The 23,217-nt window shown below is 40.9% G+C and overlaps 1 protein-coding gene across 2 annotated transcripts in view; it reads left to right on the top strand.

The window, feature by feature from the left end:
* The window catches only part of zdhhc14 (zinc finger DHHC-type palmitoyltransferase 14), a 45,649-nt gene that overhangs the window by 18,532 nt on the left and 3,900 nt on the right, over positions 1-23,217 (top strand). For both annotated transcript variants that reach the window (XM_053433988.1, XM_053433989.1), the window contains exons 3-9: positions 442-602; positions 9,215-9,367; positions 13,417-13,554; positions 14,994-15,042; positions 18,739-18,841; positions 19,225-19,334; positions 21,147-21,252. In XM_053433988.1, the coding sequence (XP_053289963.1) occupies positions 442-602; positions 9,215-9,367; positions 13,417-13,554; positions 14,994-15,042; positions 18,739-18,841; positions 19,225-19,334; positions 21,147-21,252 (820 nt within the window). The remainder of the gene's footprint in view (positions 1-441; positions 603-9,214; positions 9,368-13,416; positions 13,555-14,993; positions 15,043-18,738; positions 18,842-19,224; positions 19,335-21,146; positions 21,253-23,217) is intronic.

The raw sequence follows: 23,217 nt of genomic DNA on the forward strand, positions 1-23,217 counted from the left end.
TTATAATTTTTTTGTAAACCTATTGCCTTGCTTTTATTGTAACAAATCCTTTTGTTTATAATATGTTTTGTGGACCAAAATAAACTAAACTGAACGAAACTGATGCCACCTCGGCCTCTTTCTCAAGAGGTGCAATATAGCAACCTCCCCCACTGTCAACATGTTTGTTGTCTTCAGAAACTATTGACTCTGAGCCACCCTCTAGTGGATGCATTGCAGGCCAATGTAACTGAACACATGGAATTATGTGGGCAGTGACGGTCACATTATTTAAAAACGATGGGTCTCTTTTTGTGCGTAACTGCAGGAAAAATTAGCTTTTATCCTCCAAAGCTGGCCATTTGGACGTCCAGGTTTTTCATCACCAGTCTGAAAGAACCACATGTTTCTTTATTTGTTGCTTATTTACCCTTTTTCTCTCCATCTCCTCCTTCCCGTCAGTTGTCAGTTCCTGGCGCTAGAGTTGACCCCGGCCATCCCAGTCATAGGAGGCGTGCTGTTTCTGTTTGTACTGGGGACACTGCTGCGAACCAGCTTCAGTGACCCGGGGGTGCTGCCCAGGGCCACCCCAGATGAAGCGGCGGATCTTGAGAGGCAAATAGGTAAGACTATAATAATGATTTTAGATATAATATGTATATGAAAACCTTTGTTTATCTATATTTCCGTTATTTTGCTTGTACCAGTTTTTTTCCCTCACACTGTCTGTGGATAAATTCCTTCCATCTATTATTAAATTATATTCAGTTGTTCCTTAGTTGTTGTCAAATAGATGTCTTCTTTTGCATCTGTTTTTTTTTGTTGCCATTTTCGCTTTTATATGATAAACATGAGTGAAGATGCAGTAACGAAACATGGGAAATAGAACAGGTTTGGCATGCAGCAACCAGGTCAACAGCCAGAATAGAACTGTGGACATTAGTTATGTGGCTCATGCTGTAACCATTTGGCCAGCAGTACACTCTTTTTTTTCTTTTTTTTTATCCCTCGTTTTAACTCCCCCATTCATCCTTCTCTCTTCCTCCCTGTCAGAGTTTATGGATTCTTCTATCTTAGATACTAGGGCTGCTCGATTATGGAAAAAATCATAATCACGATTATTTTGGACAATATAAAAATCACGATTATTTAAACGATTATTAATATGTGCCCGCTTTATTTTTTTAATCACTTCCGGTTCCGGTAAACGCCGATGACGGCTGCGTGTCTTATTCCTCCGTGAAACCAGGATATCGGTGCCCGGTTATTCAAACCCTTAATGATGGCAACCCTAACACTCTGACCGACTGACCGGCGCGAAGAAATGCGGGTCCAGTCTGACCGCTCTGAACAGCCAGGCGGGAGCGCGCTTGAGAATAGCAGGGCGTGGCGCGGCAGCTACATGGTCTGCTGCTGCCCTCCCTGCTTTTCAACTCGCGCTGTTTTTTTCACCGCCGATCACCACACACACAACTCGCCTCCTTCACTTTACCGCTGCTTGAGAGTTAGTGCCAGTCAGCTGGTCCGCTGAATGCTTTGGGGGAAGGACTGAATTGCGCGTGCGCGTCTCTTTCGAAAAAAAGGCAAATAATCGTTTCAACTCGATTATAGTAGTTTGGAGATCGTTTGACCCCATAATCGTAATCACGATTAAATTTCGATTAATCGAGCAGCCCTATTAGATACTGTATTTTTCTCTGAGTAAGCCTCTCTGCATGGTACTGACCCAGAGGAGCTTGAGTGTCTTTACAACCTCTTATACAGAGTGCCAGGTTTGGCTGATGTGTCTGCAGTTTGTGTGCGTAGCCAAAGGAATGAGGATCAAGCTTCAACTGACTTTCAAGTCCCTGTGTATTTAGGTAGAGTTGAAGAATTGGTGCTGCTTTGACCAAATAGATTTTGATCTGTTTTCCACTCCCAATTTGTCAGAGACCCATTTGATGTATAACCTGACTCATAAATTGCATTTTGATAACTTCCAAATCTAATTTATGATCTGAAAGGTAAAACTGTTGGTGCATTAGGAACCACTTGATATGGAGTAACTGAATTACCAGCATCACAGCACTGATGGTAGCTCGACATGAGTCAGAATCACATCTGCAGTTTGTGATGTGGATTCAGTTTGTTTATGAAACTCACAGCTGTGAGTTTCTATTTTTATTTACGTTTTTTGAAAACAAATCAAATTCAGAAACCAATTATCTGGATACAGACCCTGTTTCGACGTTCATGATTATGTAATTACTGATGGTTTTTCAGAAGGATAAAAAGCTGACCAACTGTGATTCAAGGGTTCAGTTTCTCTACAAATGTATCTGAGATAACTCGAGGATAATGGGCAGGTGTTACTTTTTGCATCATCATTATCGGTAAACTCTTAAGTGCTTCTCAAAGGGTTTTGATGGTTATGTTAAATGAAAGCTATCAGAGTCATCAAAACAAAATCATTAAGGCAATACCAAAGTGGTGATATTTATTTTATTAGTCCAGAAATTATATCAGCCAATCATAAAGATGTTTGCTTAGAGAGCAGTCTACTTAAGCACCAGGTAGAGTCAGGGACAATGACTCTGTCTTTGCTATGAGGTAACACTCCCACCAACCAAGGCTAGCATCAACCTTGTGGGGTTGTTGTTTGTTGTCTTTCTTGGCATTTCTTTGGGCCATTCAGAACTTTGATCTCATCTGCTATTTGACAACGTCCACAATAATTTGATATAAGGATGCCTCTACCCCTGGAATGGTGAATGTGTCTTTCAAAACCCGGGGTAATGTTAATCTTTTATTTTTGCAGCAAACATGAATTTTTACTCTTTTCATGTTTGCAGTTCAAAATTGTATTTGCTGAGGCTAAAGAAAGTACAGTTGTTCCTGTACTGTCGCCTAATGGATTATCACTACTTTATTCCAATGTTGAACTTCCTTAACCATCTTTTAAAAACTCCCTCTGAAGTTTTTCGTCCTCTTACTTGGAACATGGAGCTCCCTTTTCCCAGCGATGGGATGGCTTTCCATGGTTCAGGCCATTAGGGCCTCATTAGACAAACTCTGGACTGACCTAATTAATCTCATTAGGAGATTTAAAAGCTTATGAAGGAAAATTAAAGCACAGAGACTTTGGAGCAATGGGCTGAAATGGCATCATACCAATGTTATATTGACACGTATTTCTTCAGAGGATAATTTAATTAAGGCTGGAAATATGAACTTGTTGACCTAAATACCACTCTTCCCCCTCTCTACCATCAGCTCATCCCATTTAGCTTTTGTTCTATGCATTTTTTGTTGCAATTGTCTGTTTGTGGGCTGACATCTCTTGTTCATAGACAAGGGATTGTTGTCATGTTGTCAATTACTTGTACCGAAATCAGTGTCATAGATGCATAGATGGTGCAGTGATAGAATGGAGTAGGCCTTTCCCAAGAGAATTTAAGAATTTCTGTTAAGGGCTCTTTGAGAGTCCATACAGTACATTGTATGGCAAAGCAGTATCTCATATAGAGACTGGGGTGCCATTCTTATATTTCTTTTCCACTTCTCATAATAACAGAAGAGAGCTCTACTAGGTGTTCAATCCAATTTTAAGTAGATCAAATGTGGTCAGTATTAACTATTAGTTTTAACTGCAGCACATTTGGGTCACCACTTTCGTTCCATAATTAGTGTAACTACATGGCCACAACATTGTGTTACCCTTAAGTTTCCCTTGCAAGGAAATTGCTAAATAAATGTTTAGATTAATTTGTTTTCAACTGCTTTAATTGTCGATGAACATGTGGCTGTAAAGCCTTTACATCAACTGTGGTAGTGCTTCCCTGAAACATCCACACCACAATGGCATTTGTGATGCAGCTAGGAGCCTAATGGACTTTAGTGTGTGTGCCATTATGGGCTCCATTATGTTCCATTTGAAAGAACCTGTCTTGTAAAAGCAAGAGGATACACACATACTCACACACATACGTTGCACATGAATACCTCAGGTGGTCTGTGTCGTTGAGTGAGGAATGTCAAATTTAAGATAGTGAGTGTGTGAAATACATGTTCGTCATAGAATTCCTTACTGCATTGCTCCGCTCTTTCTTCCAGCTTTCCATCAGTGTCTGTCAAATGAATCCCATTGCTCTGTATTTCCAAACACCGTTCTTCCTTCACCTCTTTTCGCTGGTTGTTTTGTCCTAACCTGTGTAGTGCTCGGCTGTTTGGTTCCAGCTATGGCTTTGGCAGCTTGACATGCAAGACATAAGTCGAACATCTGTAAGCTCTTAGCTCACTCATCCAGCCCCATCCCAAGCCCCAGCATCGACCATCCTCACAATGTCTTCCAGAAGAACACTTTTGGCTGTCTCTCTCTTCCTCCCTCCACACACTCAAGCATCTTCAACCACACAGAAAAGTCTGCTGGACACACATTGTGCATTATAATTGTTTTCATGTTGGTAATGACACATACACGTTGCTATTTTCAGATATCCCAGGATGTAGTATTATCGTATAACCATACAATCCTGCTCAGCATGAAGGCAACACTCAATGTAACACTGCTCAGTCATTCATAGAGTGCATGAGACTGTGTCAATCTCAATAATCAACCTTCACCGACTGACTGTTTGTGTGTGTGTGTGTGTGTGTGTCTGTGTGTGTGTGCCATTCGCTTACTTTCACCAGGACTCATTCCCTGACTTAGAAAGCTCTTGTCTGTTTTTTAATAATGCATCCGTATGTAACTGTGCAGACAACAATGATAAGAAAACAGATTTTCCATATCCTTAGTTTAGAAGGTAAAAACATATAATTCTTGCGGGCTGCAAATCTCAACTTTCCTTTTCGCTATATTTAATGTAATCTTAGGTATGCATGTAGCTATCTAATAACAACGAAATACTCATATTTCAGCCTTTGGCAGCCTATGGAGTTTTGTAATTCTCCAGCAGACTCATAAATAGTTGATGATGTTTTTAGGTCCCAAGTGCTACGAGTCTCAAGTTCGACGCCACTCTCATTGATCTGTTGCCTAAACAAAGGAGGATTTAATGTTGGTACAATATGAGACATCTAGTGCTCTCATCCTCCCTGTACTTAGTAAAGAAAGCTGTTAACTGATAGCTCTGACTCTGCTGTCATCATTGTGGGCAGATTTTTCTGTTGTCTGCCAACTGCTTTAGTCTTTGAAATTGAGGTTTGTTTGGGTGGCCTGCAGTACAGTCCACCTCGAACAGCATTCAATATCTTTTCGCAGGTAAACGAAAAAGGACTCAATATTGTATATGTGATCTTCATTCTCAGTATATTGTGCTTTTAATGCAGCAGAATAAATGTTCAAAAGGTTGGGGTAAGAGTGCAATCAAGAAAGGTGGCACTTCTTCTTGTTCGCTTGAAATGGAGACAAGTTGATTTGTCCTCAGCGGGCCGTGTTTGATGTCTGCCTGCCTGGCCAATATGTCAGGACTAGACAGGCTGGCATCAGTTTGTCTATCACATGCCAAATCCAAAAGACTTTCTAAAGCACTAATCGGAGTGAGAGATGGACAGAGCTGCCTCGCTCCTTCCTTCCTTCCAGAGGAAATAGATTTTGGAGGGTTTAGAGCTCGAGCTGCAGGTGGAAGGACATTAGTGGAGGATGCAATGACATTTAGGCTTTTTATTCCTGCAGGAGCGGTCAATATGGATGATTGAATGGGAGGAGTGGTTTGTCTTTACTGTATATCTGGATCAAGGTTCATGCATGATCAGCCAGTAATATTTTCACTTCTTGTGGTTTGTGGGATGAAATCAGGGGTTGTACATGTATAATTCACCTCACAGAGTATTATGGCCTGTAAATAACTTCATGCTTGGAAATGAACATACCATCAATAATTAGTCAGACACCGCAATGCCATAGTTTTCTGCTCTGTACGGTAGAGCCTTGCAATTATTATAATTCTGTAAATCTAAATTTTCCTACCAGTGCATGTTAGCATTAGCAGATACGTGCAGGTATGTGTGAGGCTTATATCGGCTGGTAAATTGGTGTGGCTCTAATGAGCAGCAGTGGAGCGGGGTCACATCGCAGTGTTATCACATGATCAAAAGGGAAGTTTACTAACAATGTGGAGGATTTGTTGTCAAAAATTGGCAATATTTCAGATTTAACCTGAATGCCTAGAGGGAACCTGACTACATTATAAGGCGATTAGCAAATTTTGTTTGATGAAAATGGAATCCTCTGGAGGTAACGTGTCTAATCTAAGCACACACCTTCAAGTTCACCACAAGAGTGCGGCTGCCACTCTAAAGATATCTAATTGACACCCATTTTGTAAAATGTCCACTGTATCTCGGATCTATGAATCAGTATCTTTGTTTTGCTGAAGTGAAGCTTTTCCACTGACCATCCAGTACAGTGTTGTCTAACATAGTTGCAGGTTTATCCACATCCACCACAACATAAAGCACCATTAATTTTTATTGTGTGTGCTGTAAAGAGTCATTTCATGCTCTGGAAGGTGCCTGAGGTAAAATAACTTACTTTTCTATTCCTTCTTTTTGTTGTCAGTCTTCCTTTATACTCGGCTAGTCCCTAGGCTTACAATGACTGGGACATGACAAAGACCGAGATAAAGAAATGATAGTCGCTGGATGGTGGAGTGGTCTCTCTTGCTCTCTCTCATGCACACACTTCATCTTGATGCAATTCAGTTTTTAAAATGTTTGACCGGAGATGTGACATGGTAAGCTTTTGTACATGCCTCATATTAAGCTAAATTGATAATTAATCGGTTGAAATTCTGTTTGTTAGTCAAACAGGTAAGTAAGGGCAAACCTTCTCTTGTTTGAGTACAGAAGATCTCATTTTATAGAATCATATCCCTTCACATGGACATTAAGATTTCATGTCCTTTGTAAATGAGGTCAGGATTGGTGTTGCATTTATATCCATCATTTCCTTATAGCCGTCTGCTGAATATCATTTTGACTGTCAGGCTGGGTCAGTACTGTAAGCCGGTCATCATCATTTTATTTCAGTGCACTCTTCCATCTCTGAAGGTAAAGGCTCCAGTTTTCTCTCCTTCACATACACAGTTGGATATCAATTAGTTTTCCTTTTATACCTCACCAAGCAGCGCATTTGGCTGACAGTGAACCCTCATTTAACTTTGTGCCTGAAGGTGTGTGAGGATACGGACACTTCCCAGTCTACCTGGCCCTATTTTGTAGCTTGGCGTGCTCGAGCCTGGCCAATCTCTCTGTGGGCTCTCCTGCTCCACACTGGTTTAAAGCTAAGCTGCGTCTGCCACGATGGCTCAGTGTACAAATGGCTTTGCTCAGCAGAAAAGCCGGACACCCTCGCTCACCCTGTGCTTTACTGCACACATCTGTGAACAAGTGTAGCGAATGTTGATGGGCTGGTGGAAGTCTACTTGATTTGAAGGACACTGTATGGAAATGCTTTTGTTTAGAGTCAGACTAGCTGGGCTGATTTGGTTGTCTCTACATAAACATATTGCGTCAAAAGCACCACCATCCTTTATATTAAAACCAGATATTGGTTTAAAGGTTCAATGTGTAGAATTTAGTGACGTCTAGTGGGGAAATTGCATGATGCAGCTGAATACCCATCATCTCACCCTCCCCTTCCCCTTGATTTAGATCATGGTGGTATTCTACTGGCTTTACTTTATGTTTTTGTCCACCTTGGAATATTATTTGCATATTTTAATCATATATGGTAGTATTTATACTATATATTTTTTTTTTCAATATGGGATGGTCTAATAGAATTATCTTTGCAAAAATGTTTTAATATATACAGAAGCTTTTAATAAAAAAATTATTTTGCTACTTGCAGTGATTGTTTACACTTCATGTTCTCAATTTCATATGGTTCTAGAAGTATCATAAATAGCTGAGGCAGTGGCTTTGCAGTCTGTTTGCCCCCAGTTTTTGGACAATATCTGCTGCTTTGTTGTTGAGTTGGAAAATATAGTAGCAATCTCCAAAAATGTGCCACTAAGGGCGTGAAATGAAGATTTTCCTACACACAGCAGCTGACTCTTTTTATAATGTGACACATCTTTGTCTAGCTACTAGCATTATTTGATAGGATCCAGAATTAGCTGGAAAATGTCTCATCTGATGTTGCAGAGTTTGTTCTCTCAGCACTTCTATTTTGCTTGACAGCATTTAATGTTGGTATAAACTTTAGTGCACTATGACTAATCAGAGGGATGTCTGCGGAAAAAGCTTCTCAGTGGATGTCAAAGGGCACAAGAACAGTGAGATGAGGGGAGAGATCTGATCACGAGAGAGAGGAACTCTGCAGAACAGGACTAGCTGCGTTTTCTCCGGCCTCCTTTTGAAATGTCAAACACCCACACAAGCCACCCTCCAACAACACACATGCCACCAAATTTACATTGCAAGGGGCCTCTGCTTTAAATGATCTCAAAATGATCTTCCTACACACACACACACAATACTCTCTCACCGTGCCTGAGAGTGCTCAAAGCGAGCTGAGCCATAATAGGATACAGGCTCTACCTTTTTATGGCTTGAAAATCCCTATCATCACTCCCATCCTCACCGTTTAGCCTGTCATCACTGCTGTCTTCCTCCACAAGAGCCATCCAGAGCCGTTTGTCACCATTATCTTTTTTGGGGGTATTATCATCGGTGGATTGTGGTGTTAATGTTAAATTCCAGACTGTTTTTAAGATTACCTGACCTGTGTCGCAATTTTAAGGAAGTGCAACAGCTTTTTAATACATTTCATTCAGGAGTAGGGAGCGGTAAGTGGTGTTTTATCAGAGTGCTGCTCTTTGTTGATTGGGCTATTATCCAGTATGCAAAGGAATCTGTTAGAGAAAGTGTGTGATGCTAAAGCATTTAACCTACTGAAAAGTAAAGAGAATACAACCCAATGCTTTACTGTAACTTTCAAACATAAAATTCATAGCAGTGTGAAACTTTAGTTTGTCATATTACATTTATCTTATCATTTACTTCTCATCACTAGTGAGACTGTTTTCTATAGCTGCTTTCATACACAAACTGAACTCTGGATAATTTGAGATTAGAGATGAGCACGCTAATGTCAGAGTCAGTTGCTGCAAACATTTTAAGGAATTTCTCCTGCCAGACCCAGAGTACAAACTTTGAGAGAAACTCTGTGCAGCAGAAAGGTACATCAACAGTTGTGACTTTATACCTTATGGCTCTCATTAATTTTTTCTCTTTCTTTTCCCCCCAGACGTGGCTAATGGTAGTACAGGCTACAGGCCTCCTCCCAGGACCAAGGAGGTGGTTATCAACGGCCAGACAGTCAAACTGAAGTATTGCTTCACCTGCAAGATCTTCAGACCGCCACGTGCCTCCCACTGCAGCCTGTGTGACAACTGTGTGGGTGAGTGAAGATCATATTCTCTGGTTCGCTGATGTTTCCTGTCAGCATTCTCATTTTTTCTTCATTTTGAGTATAAAGAGTATATAACAAACACAAATAGTCCAAACCGTCTTGTGTCTATCTGTCTTACCATGGTCTATATTTATGTTTATAAATACAGATCAATACAGATGTGATAAGCAGTCAAGCTTAGCCACATGAGTTCTACTTTCTTATCTTCCTGTTTCCACCCTTAAGGGATGATTTGTCAGATTAAACACTTGATCGCACACATACACATCCTGTTGCATTTTAAAGTCTCCCTCCACCCAAGAAGTTTTTTTCATGTTTATACAGCTGAATATTTGAGTTTCACTTCACTGTTATCTCAGCACCAGAAGTTTAAATATTTGGATATTTATGATTCAAAAATATTTGAATAAGGGAGAAGTAGATCATATTCAAATCATAGTCACACAATTTAACTTTTTGTGAAAAGTTATTGTGAATAATGATTTTTATGTTTTCTCAACGAAATTCAAGTCATTTATTTGTATGCTCCAAATCTGTTAATTTTACTCAATCGCCTCTTTGCCCTAAACACTAAGGACACAAGCGAAGCTAAACGTTGGGTTTGTGATGAAGACCTACAGGGAAAGTACAGTACATATGCTTTGAGCTATTCTCTTCCACAGAGAGGAGAGGGAGGGAGTAGTTTGACTGAACCGAAAGAAAACGCCAGCATAACGCACATGCTCTGTCTCTGGGAACAAAACAAAGACCACAACAAGGCAATTAGTCAAAGATGGAGACAGATACAGAAACTTGTGTCTTTATCTCTCTCATCAGATCAAGGGTTTTGTGTTGCCAATCCCCTTTTCCGATTGTCTATTTCCTCGTCAGGAGTGGGGCCGACTGAAAACCTGGGAGACAAAGATTAGGAAGTAGTAAACATAGGGGGAAAAGACGAGGAGGTGGCAATCAGATGCTGTAGATGCTCGCTGGCTGGAACAAAGACACACTGGCAGCTTATCAAAAGCTGGGAAGCCAGTCATTCTCAGAGTGATCTATTAAATCCAATCCTTGTTTATAATGTTTAGATCAGGGGTCTTCAACGTTTTTCAGGCCAAGGACCCCAAAACTGGTGGAGAGATGGAGCAAGGACCCCCGACTATATAAATTGTATAAAATTTTGTTTTATATTAAGCTGGGCCTAGTGCCATATATAAACATAGCTACCCTGTTATTGTGCATTCAATACTAAGCGGTTCAAATATAACACAGGCTCATATGTTCATGTTTGTAATTTAAACATGTGCACGGTACAGGTTGGCCATGCAACTGCCATTTATAAACATACATCTTGCATACAAAACTGAGCTTTTAAAGTAATTCCCAGATTCATGTTTTTATTTTAAACATGCATGTAGAAGAGACAGTGAATCCTCAGGCCATCTCTGTGTATTTAAAGACATTTAAATTTGTGGGGAAAAATTGGTTAGAAAATAAAAAAATATATATTTTACATTAAAAAATTCTAATCAACCAAACATTTCGCGACCCCCCTGCAGTACCTCCACGGACCCCCTGTTGAAGACCTCTGGTTTAGATCATAGATTCAAGGGCCATTACACATTTGTGGATCATCCTTCACAGGCCATATTAAATTATTATTCTAATAAACTTCAGTGACTTTTTCCACTCACATCTCTAATGCGATGGCTCTAGCTTTGGTGAGGCTTCTGATGTCACACGCCTCTATGGCAGTGATGATGATGCCACACTGCTGGTCTTAGTCAAATCATATCCTCACCTTTGCTAGAGCTGGTGTTTTGTTATATCTGCTTTTAGCAGCTTACTAGAGTAAAAAAGGGAAACAGCGCGTTTCTCTATTTGCAGTGCGTTTCTCTATTTGCAGCGCGTTTCTCTATTTGCTGCGCGTTTCTCTATTTGCTGCAAATTTCTGTAATGTGTTGTGAAATTGATGAAGATGTTTTCTTACTTTGCTTGTGTTTTGTCAACTTGCATGTGTTTTCTTAAGTTGCTATTCGTTGAGCTCTCAGGGCCACCGTACTAAGCTTCTTAGTGTTCAGCTCGCTCACCACGAAACTTGCCTTCATAACATTGGCTCTGTCAGAGAAAACCTTATCCAAACATGTTTGCCTCAGCAACTCATCCAGTTGAGCTGCATTCTTCCAGCTGTACCAACAAAAAATAATAGTTTGCCTGTTTGTCTCAACCTTTTGTATCTATACTTGTCTTCTCTGAACAGTTGCTATGTTAGGAGTACAGACTCCTTTTTGTAATTTTCTTTTATCGCAGGAAAAACGTATTACTGTCACTTAAATGGTTTGGTGTTTATGATTTATCTCACTGGCCAAAAACAACTGTCTGGTTTGATAAGTAGATCAATGATATGCTATACCTCCTTATTATGCATTTGTTGACCTTTTTATAGAATGCTATTAATGAAAGCAAAAATGTATGACAATACATTTATTAGGTACTTCTTAATGTTTTATTGCTCAGCCGGAGATGATGAGGTTAGAAATGTAATTTGAGAAGCTGAAATTGTAGATATTTATATATTTCTTAAATATAAGTGGATCTTCTGACTCATTGTTAAAACATCCTCACATGGACTTTCAAGAGTAGGACACATACACTAGAATATCACAAGGCTCTCCAGCATCGGTGGTCACTTATTATTAATGACCACTGATATGGACCCGGGTCAAAGCCAGGTTAGTCTTGTAGTAGCTGCCTTCTCTCGTCTTGTCTGACTGGAGGACATTTCCCAAACACATTTCAACCAGGCATTGATTAATGAATACAGAAACAGGTCATTTCACCACCTTAAACAAATAATGGCTCTGATTAATTACTTAAGCAGCTTTCACCGTGCACAGCTAGTAGTCCACACTCAGTGACAGGACTGCGGAGCTTGGGCTGAATAAATACCAACATTAATAATAAGCTCTCTTAGTGAGAAGATGAGTGTGCTGTAGTTGCTTATGGTTTCTTTTAATGAAACACACAACATTTTTACTTTACTGCCTTTCTTTTCTCTTCATTTACAATTCCTCAAAACCTCCTCAAACCTTTCCTTATTGACATCTTAAGGCTTATTTATGCTGCCTTTCGTGCGAAAAGAGATGCCCACACACACATCCATGCATCTTTTACATTTGCATGGTGGTTGATAAGCCTAACTCTAACCCTAACCCATTCACTAGAGTGGGCACTGAAGAGCTGAGGGTTCCTGAAAACAACCATAGCGACAGTAGAAGAGGTTCTGATCCTCTTAAGAAAGAAGCTAAAGTGGCTGTTTGTCCCTGTGACTGGGTGAAGTAACTTATATGATGTCTCTCCTCAAAAAGTTCTCATGTCCTTCAATCATCAGGCTACTATGCCCTTCATATTTTCCACTGATACTACTCCTTTTATCTGTTTAATCCATATCCATAAGCTTCTAGAAGACCTGACAAACTGGGACAAATGGACACAGTGCTCTGTCCATATGTGTCTTACATTTAGCATAAATGTGCCTTTACTTGACATACTTCATCTGCTGATCCTACAAAGTGCCTCATTCACCCACGTGCAGCTCCTATGTGATGCCATACAGAGTCATGTTGGCCTGCCTGCAACTTTTTTTTAGATACTTATATAAATAGCCAGGTTGCACTATGTGATAAATATGATAAAATATTATGCCAAGATCCAGAGGGACATTTTTCTTTTTCTCTATTTTCCCACAGTGCTGGAATCATACACTGCCTTAACATGCACTGATGTAACATGGCTATTTTTTCCAAGCCTCTGTTTTCTAAATGAGAAACATATTTTTCTTGATCAGGCAACAACAACACCTGTACATCTTGTAGACAAACATAATTGCTAAAGAATGTGGAGTTAATTTTAAATGAGCTTGTGTGCACGACAGAGTCTTTAGACAGAGGATTTGTTTTATTGCTGTGTCAGCTGCAATGAAAAGATACTCTGGTATGGTATGTGTCCTTGTATCCAAAATAAACTTCCCTGTTCTCTGTTTCTCTCTGTCCATGCAGAGCGGTTTGACCACCACTGTCCCTGGGTGGGAAATTGCGTGGGAAGGAGGAACTACCGTTTCTTCTACATGTTCATCCTGTCGCTGTCCTTCCTCACCATCTTCATCTTTGCCTTTGTCATCACACACATCATTTTACGTAAGTAGCTGAGAGGAGGGGGAAAGGACATGTACTCACAGGCATGGTGCACGCACACACACACACACACACACACACACACACACACACACACACACACACACACACACACACACACACACACACACACACACACACACACTCCTCCTGACTGTGTTCTTAGTGTGTTTTAAGCCAGCAGGTTGTAAGTGGGCGTTGTGAAAAGCTGAAGCGCTCTGGCTTGCTACCATCTTTCCAGCTGGGAGCAGGCAGTGTGCGCACGAGTGTGTGCATGTGTTTGCATAAATGATAGTCAGTGGATCAATGTTTCACTGGGAAAGAAGTGCATGCCAACATTTGCTGCTAGACTGTTGTAGTGCTGACTAAACTGTGGTGAGGTTATCCTCTTTTCTGCGATTTGTAATTGTGCTGTGTTGAGACTAAGTGCTGTCAGATTTGGCAAAAAGGAATCACAGCAGTTTGAGTTCTATGATTTTGTATTGTTCCCCTCCCAGTGGACCTCAGACCAAGTTAGCATACATAACTGTCACTCAATGTTTGCTTGATGTTTAACACTCACAGTTAAGACCAATCTAACTGTTTGGAACTGTCCTGCAGTGCTAAATTGAAATGCATAAATGTGCCCTTTTGGTTTCATTTATTTATTCAGTAACCAAAAAAATTTACATTTTATTTGCACTGAACCCATTTCTTGAAACCTACCAACCTGACTTTGGGGCACAGAGATATCTGCCAAATATTAAGATGGCCAGTCCTTAATGTTTTTTTCTTCTGGATATCGATTCTGAAATAGAACATTGTACAGTGTAACAAATTGCAACATTAAGAACCTATATTATATATTTAACAGCTTTATGCTACTAACCCTGTATGAAGGTGATGATTGTTATCAGTGTTTTAATGCCTTGGTCAGGTTATCGTCCAGCCATAGTGGTAAATGTCTCTGTTTTACTTATGGGACCTTCCAGTGTGAAATATAGGCAAATTTTGCAGACATTTTAGCGGGCGCTGCACTACTGGAGATCTCTTCTTCTTCACTGCTCTCAAAACGGCACTCACCAGTGGTGGTATAGTGCAGCTGCTTTTTTGTGGCGAAGTAGAAGTGATGTCCGGGAAAATAAAATTGTAGAAACTAATATAGTTAAGATGTGTTATCGGATCGGTACACAGATTTGCATCCTCACTTTTTTGGCAGTATCAGAGGCATTTGTAATGCAGGTGTTTGGAACATCTCTAGTTTAGACAGCTCAGTTCATCTTGTTGGTGCTTAAAACTTTAAAAGGGGGTGCTTCAGTGTGTCGAGCCCCAAATCTGATTTAAATATCTATCATTCATATGGTTTTGTTCAATACTGATGTGCATTTCTGTGTAAGTGTGTATTTAATGAAGAACACCATTGTATCATGTTTCTAATGCAAACTGTCTCTCTCTGTTCACAGGCTCCCATCAACATGGGTTCCTCAAGGCACTAAAAGAGAGTCCTGCCAGATATCCTTTCACTAAAATCGGACTTTCTGCCTTTATTGCAGGTGTTTTAAGTGTGAATCTGTAGTTTCTGCTCCTGTCTGCCTAGATTCACTATATATAAATATATATATATATATATATGTATGTCTGTGGTTATTCAGTCACTCATCTTTAATTATTCTCTTTAAGACACAGACTGAACTGTACATCAAGGGCCCCTGTGCATACTCTGTGGGTCAGGATTCATTTGAATGACTCTTCATGTTGCCCCGTCACCTTCTGCAGACTAACAGTAGTTGCATGACTGGTGTGCGTCTGATTAGTCATGTTCCATCGGGCTCATGCTGCATGCAAAAGCAGCTCCACTCTCGGTCTCTGCCAATTGATTTAGTGGTTCTTTGATATCATCTGCCTCTCACTTGTCCCCCTCCCTCTGCAGAGATGTTGTGTGAGAGGGATTTGAAACTAGCGTGGGTGTGTCTATCTGCGTGATGGATGCCGAGCGGTGCGAGACGTCTTAAGCTACAGCTCTTACAAACAGCACTGTAAGTAGGGCTATGCGATATGAACAAAATCTTGTATCCTAATGGAGGACATTTTTATATCCAGATAAACGACATATCCCTATTTGGTACTCCAACCTTTTCCCGACCGTGTAAATTGGGGCTGTGTCTTTTCAGATGTAAGTTGCAACAGCAGCTTCATCATTCTTTGCCTCTTGGTCTGCTACAGGCAACTTGACTGTACCTCATCTGTAGACTCTCTCTGTAGTGTTTGACATGATTCGTACTCGGGTGATAAAAGAGGTTTGCGTGTTTGAGTCAGCAGCAGCATAATTTGAAAGGTACATTTTCTGGTCCTTGTCAGACTTTTCATGCCCAACAGAGCTAACCACTCTACTAGGTCCAAGTTCCTTGTTTTGTTCAGAATTATGTTTGTTTGTGTTGTTTTCATGCAATTTTCCGGCCTGCTTCTAATTCAGCTTATTGTTTCACCACTAGTCATTGCATTACAGTCATTGCCATTTGACCTTGGCCTTTAGCTATAGATCTAGGCAGTAAAGATATTGCCCCACTCTCGCGGTTTTGTTATGTTTCTCTCCTTTAGATAATCAAACAATCTGCACTAGGGTCCAACCATAACTAGAATAGTTTAGCACGTTTGGAGAATCATAAATTATCAAATCTACAGTGCCTTGCATAAGTATTCACCCCCTTTGGACTTTTCTACATTTTGTCATGGTATAACCACAGATTCAAATTTATTTCATCGTGAGTTTATGTAATGGACCAACACAAAATAGTGCATCATTTGGAAGTGGGGGGAAATATTACATGGATTTCACAATTATTTACAAATAAAAATCTGAAAAGTGTTGAGTGCATATGTATTCACCCCCTTTACTGTGAAACCCCTAACAAAGATCTGGTGCGACCAATTGCATTCACAAGTCACATTTGCAAGTCACAAAATTAGTAAATAGGGTCCACCTGTCTGCAATTTAATCTCAGTATAAATACACCTGTTCTGTGACGGACTCAGAGTTTGTTGGAGATCATTACTGAACAAACAGCATCATGAAGACCAAGGAGCTCACCAAACAGGTCAGGGATAAAGTTGTGGAGAAATATGAAGCAGGGTTAGGTTATAAAAAAATATCCAGAGCTTTGAACATCTCTCTGAGCACCATAAAATCCATCATAAGAAAATGGAAAGAATATGGCACAACCGCAAACCTACCAAGAGGAGGCCGTCCACCCAAACTGAAGAGTCGGACAAGGAGAAAATGAATCAGAGAAGCAACCAGGAGGCCCATGGTTACTCTGGAGGAGTTGCAGAGATCCACAGCTGAGGTGGGAGAATCTGTCCACAGGACAACTATTAGTCGTCTACTCCACAAATCTGGCCTTTATGGAAGAGTGGCAAGAAGAAAGCCATTGTTGAAAGGGATCCATAAAAAATCCCGTTTGGAGTTTGCCAGAAGCCATGTGGGAGACACAGCAAACATGTGGAAGAAGGTGCTCTGGTCAGATGAGACCAAAATTGAACTTTTTGGCCTCAATGCAAAACGCTATGTGTGGCGAAAACCCAACACTGCCCATCACCCTGAGCACACCATCCCAACAGTGAAACATGGTGGTGGTAGCATCATGCTGTGGGGATGCTTCTCTTCAGCAGGTACAGGGAAACTGGTCAGAATAGAGGGAAAGATGGATGGAGCCAAATACAGGGAAATCCTTGAAGAAAATCTGATGCAGTCTGCAAAAGACTTGAGACTGGGGCGGAGGTTCATCTTCCAGCAGGACAATGACCCTAAACATACAGCCAGAGCTACAAAGGAATGGTTTGGATTAAAGAATGTTAATGTCTTAAAATGGCCCAGTCAAAGCCCAGACCTCAATCCAATAGAGAATCTATGGCAAGACTTGAAGATTGCGGTTCACAGACGGTCTCCATCCAATCTGACTGAGCTTCATCTTTTTTGCCAAGAAGAATGGACCAACCTTTCCATCTCTAGATGTGCAAAGCTGGTAGAGACATACCCCAAAAGACTTGCAGCTGTAATTGCAGCGAAAGGGGGTTCTACCAAGTATTGACACAGGGGGGTGAATACTTATGCACCCAACAGATGTAAACTTTTTTGTTCTCATTATTGTTTGTGTCACAATAAAATTTATTTTGCACCTCCAAAGTACTATGCATGTTTTGTTGATCAAACGGGAAAAAGTTTATTTAAGTCTATTTAAATTCCAGTTAGTAACAGTACATAATGGGAAAAAGTCCAAGGGGGGTGAATACTTATGCAAGGCACTGTAAATGATACTTGATGGCATTTCTTTGTCACAAATCAAGTGGAGAGCACATGTTTATGGCACCGCCTCTCTCTGTGGCTGAGATATCTGTGTGTGCTATTGTGACCAAGCTGATAATAGCCTATGTCTTACAGGACTTTAATTAAGGAGAATTGCAGTTGATGGTATCGTAGCAGTCCTTTTTATATGAGGTGAATCATGACAAGTTATATGCTTGCTAAGGAGGAAGAGAATGGGAAGAGTAAAAAAAATAAGAGGGAGAAAAGGAGCGTTTAACACACTGAGTCATGTCATACTTTATCTTTTAGTTTATCATATTATACAGATTTTCCAATATATTTAATGAACAACACATTCTTTTACAGAATGAACCCAGGGTTACTACACCTCATTTTTATAAAGGGAGAAGGATTCATGCGTGTGTTTTTATGCAGAGCAGAGAAAAAGAGCAGTGTCCTGCCATCGCAGCCAAATGAACTGGTGATTAGGAGCTATTGGCAAGAGGAGGTCAGCCCTGAGGCTGTAGGTCAGTGTGTGAGCATGAGTTAGTTTTTTTTCTTCATGCTGGCATGCGTTCCATAATGTGTGTTTTTATTTATTTTCTAGATGAGCTCTCACATTACTGTCTGTTTCACTAGGCCTGGGGGATATGGCCAATATTACATCGAGATAAACATTTTCCTATCAGTCGATATCACGATAAATGTCACATTATTATTTTAATACGTTTATATAAAGATTTTTGCTCCTTAATGAAGGCTGTATAAGGCCAACACTTGATAAACAGTAAAAAGTTTTTTTTTGTGCTATTAATGAAATATAAATTCTAATTGCAATAATTATTGGTATTATTATATTGCCCTGCCATATGTCTCGCTAAAGTTCCTTAACTTAACTTTGGCACTGTGCTGGAGGTGGTGGTGTGTTTCTTCTCCATCTGGTCCATAGTGGGCCTCTCAGGCTTCCATACCTACCTGATCGGCTCAAACCAGACCACCAATGAAGATGTGAGTATGAACGTGCACCAGTATGTCAAATGATACGCTTTCCTCAGCTGCTGCACACACTATATTTTTTGATTTGCTCATAGTTTTCATTTTAAATTTAATTTAAATTTATGTTTTATTTTGATAATCTCTTTTTTTATTTTTCATTTGCAACCCCAGTTTCAGTTGATGCTAAACACAAACAGAGGCTTGTTGATGATGTCATGTCCTCACATCTCAGGCTCACCTCAGTCAGACATTAGTGTAGCTCAGTTGGTCAGAGTGTGGGTTTCGATACTCAAACATTTCCGCGTCAGGCTAGACAGGGTACACAGTCATAATCTGTTTGCACTCTTGATTTTCGTACATCTCTGAAATTGATGATGTGGTGTGGTCTCCTCCAGATAAAAGGTTCATGGTCCTCTAAAAGAGGGAAGGACAACCATAATCCCTACAGCCACGGCAATATATTCACCAACTGCTGTGCAGCGCTGTGTGGACCCCTGCCACCAAGGTACGATGTGTTTTTTTTTAGGTGATATACGTATTGCCACACGTGATCTATAAGTCTCATCCTTCAGTGCTCTGAGAATCCCACTCAGTCATTCTTCACCTTCTCGGTAATACGTCACAGCATCTGAAACTGTTACTCCATTTGGTTTAATGACTAAAATAGAATTGTTGGGTTCCTTTTGATGTGAGGAGCAGCTTTGAAAAGAGCCGGCCCGCAGCCTTTTCTCTATACATAGCCACTGAGATTCTGCAAGAGCCGAATGGATTTCAAGCCCATTTTAACCAAATCCAAGATCAAAGTTGGTTAGACATATTAGATTTCACACTTCTGCCGTTCATGTGATTCATCCCGACTGTAACAGCTGCATTCTCGTGTCCATGTTAATGTTAATATCAGTGTTCGTTCCCTTCCAGCTTCTTTCTCTTGAGCATTTTTGCTCAGGAATTCAGAAAGCTGAACTTTAATCTTTCTTTGTTTTCCTCCATCATGGTTTTCCTGCGACAGTGATCACCTTGCAGATATAACAAGCATGCTGTCTCTGTCAAGACATCGCATGCATCTTGCAGTTTCAGTTTAGCATTAACTGTACATAACAAACTAAGCTGAGAAACACGCAGTGTGTAGTTTAGCATATGCGCACACTGCCTTGTCAAATTATTATTTTTCATAGATTCATACACTTCCATCACACTTACAGAGAGTAAGAAGAGCAGTGATTGAGGACTTTAGAAGCCAATGTTCTTGGCTGGATTGTGCTCTGGTTAGCACAAGCTGTAAGTCACTGGTAATGATTCCAGTGGGTGGTAAAGGAGAGTCCTGAGTGCACAGGTGGCTGCCATCTGTGTGTGTGTTTGTGGCCGGCTGAAGGCGCCACACAGCTGGATCCTCAAGAAGGAAGGAATATTTCACCTCAGCCTTGGACTATGCATGGAACACTGCCTCTCACACGCACACACTCATACACACACACACTAACACTCACACACACACACAGAAGCGCCTCTTACTTCCCTGCTTAGACCCTGACTCACATTTTCTGTTGGTGTCCTACGTGTTTTAATGCTGGCTTCCTCCTAACCACATTTGCAGTCCTTCCCGTATTCATTACCAGTAACACAAGCCACTGCTGTCGGCTCTCGGAGTTTGTCTCTGCGATTGTAGCAAACCATTTTTAACTGAATCCAGCTCAGTCCCACCGGAGCTCCCTGTCAACACACAGTCTGTTAAACGATCACCCTGCTGCTCGCTCTGTTTGAACACATCGACCAGCTTTGTGTGTTTATTGTCGATTGTTGTCCAACCAGCTGTGTCACAGTTGTGCAGCATTAATGTTGGGACACAAACAGGGATGTTCTCCGCTGCTCCACAATAATTTATTAACGTGTGTGTGTGTGTGTGTGTGTGTGTGTGTGTGTGTGTGTGTGTGTGTGTGTGTGTGTGTGTGTGTGTGTGTGTGTGTGTGTGTGTGTGTGTGTGTGTGTGTGTGTGTGTGTGTGTGTGTGTGTGTGTGTGTGTGTGTGTGTGCGCTGTGTTTAGTCAGGGCGAGAATACTAATGCTTCTTTCCAAAATAAAATATTGTATCTGACCATCTGCACATACGGTTACTATGGCTGTAGTTCTAAGCTCCCAGTTGCAGTCAGTGAAAGGAATTGACTTGTACTTGAAGACCTTTCAGGGCTCAGGTGAATCTATTTGTTTGCACTGCTCTCCTCTGTTTGATCTGTCAGTTGTTAATAGCATTTGCTGTGTGATATTTGTGAATTAATGGTTTTCTCCTTTACTTGTCTTTTCGTTTCTCTCTCTCTCACCAGTCTAATTGACAGACGGGGTTTTATCCAATCAGGCACACCACAGCTGGCACCACCCACCAATGGCATCACTATGTATGGGGCCACCCAGTCTCAGCAGAGCCACATGGTAAGACACAGATCTGACTGCGTCCTGAGATACATGGTGATTGGTTTATTGAATTAAAAATGAAGAAGAGTGACATGTTGTCATGAGTGATCTGAGATCTTCATAGTGTTCTTCACTGTTCAGTCTGTTTACAGAGACTAAAGCTGCTTTCCCGGAATTTTTCCTGCCAGCTCCTTTCGCAAAAATATCTGGAAAATGTCCAAGTGAGCCCATGTCAGAATACAGCATAATATTTCCAGAAAATTCTAAGCAAGCGTGTAGGCGCGTGGATATCATTTCTAACATGTGACCGACACAAAAGTGGAAGAATATAGATGTCTCAGAATGAGACATGAAGAGGTCACCAACAAATTCAAGAACTTTCTCGATTTATACATTTATACATAATTTCCTGCCTCCTGCGATTTCTACCCAGGCGCCCCTCCTCACTTGAATGTTCTGGAAATGTTCCTGTAGCTGTGAACACGTCAAACCCAGAGAATCTCCTGCTGAGTTCTTTATGTGTGAACAGTAAACTCTAAAAAAAAATAAGCGAAGTTTATGTCTGAAGCCCGCTTTAGAGTGGGCAGGTCACCTGATGGGTTAAGCTGATTTAGATCTGATTCTCCTCTTTTCCCAGAAGCACCCAATGTTATCTTAAAGCCAACGAACATTTTTACTGTCTAAGTTCATGGGTCCTTGGTGCCATGGCTGTACTGCTTTTTTACCCAGTCTCACCCAGGCTCAAACGTGACTCCTGCAGTACCAGGCCTCGCTCAGAGTGACACACAGAGACAAAGCTTCGTTCACAGCGGCCTGTCTGATAGAGTGAATCTAGCTGAAGTCTTTTGTTCATTTACTCCGCTCTCGCAAATTGAGACGGATGAACTTTGATGAACCAAGTCAACTTGAATTGAATCTACAGAGGTCTGTCCTGTATTATTTTTCATTGGATAATAATGGTCAACATTAGCTGTTGGTTTAAGGGTTGATCTAGATATCATGTCTAAAGCATTTCAACATGCAGCAGCATCACAAACATGCTGCTATCCATCAGAGTGAAGCCAGTTAGTTTTCCTCATCTCATTCTCGACTGAAACAGATGATATTGCTCTGGGGGGCAATGAGCAAGTCAGTGATGTTTTAAATTTTCATGTGTCGTTCCCTGTCGTCAGCAAATTAGGTCAACAGTTGCAAGGAGGTATCCTTAGTGTGCGCTAATGCTGAGGGGCATCAAAGGCTGAGCTGTATGATTCTCGCTTACTAATTTCAGCAAAGGGTTAGCTCAGTGTGTTTGTGTGTGTGTGCGTGTGCTCTGAGCCAACGAGATGAAATGAGCAGGAGTCAAAAAGACACAATATTTAATAAACAACTCCTGAACAGAAAGTATACCTCAGTCTGTAAACAGATATTCTCTGCGATGTCTGTCCCTGCGAGAGAACTGCCGTCGTTGCAAAGCAGACATTGTACTGACCTCACTGACCAGTTGGTCTCTGGAGCCTGAACAGAAGCAACAAGTCCTCTGTTGTTCTCTTTAACTGTTTACTTCACAGATTACATGCTAGATTTAAGAGTTATTCACACACAGCTCTGTGCCACAGTCCTTATGTTGTGGTCTTTCCAAACACAACCTCATTTTGCTCGTTCTCATTGAGATGTCATACGTGAGCAAATGAGCATCATCCGTCTCCTGGTTCTGCGTGTGTGGACTAACCGTAATGACGTCTGTCCCCTGCTTTGTTAATACCTAGAAGTAGCATTTTCTTTCCTTGGCACAGTCAAAAGCCCTGTTTCTTTGTGAGGTACTTTGTCTGTGATGCAGCTTAACAACCACAGCCTCGTATGCAGAAGCCTTGCAAATGGTTCCCCCGGTAACAGTCTGATATGATGTCACGTTACACCTAGTTAACATAAAACCTCCATTGGGGATTTGATTTTGGGGGAAATGGATAGTTTGATTGAAAGCAGTCATTGTTTTCTTCACGT

This window comes from Pleuronectes platessa, chromosome 11, assembly GCF_947347685.1.
Source record: "Pleuronectes platessa chromosome 11, fPlePla1.1, whole genome shotgun sequence".
Lineage (NCBI taxonomy): Eukaryota > Metazoa > Chordata > Actinopteri > Pleuronectiformes > Pleuronectidae > Pleuronectes > Pleuronectes platessa.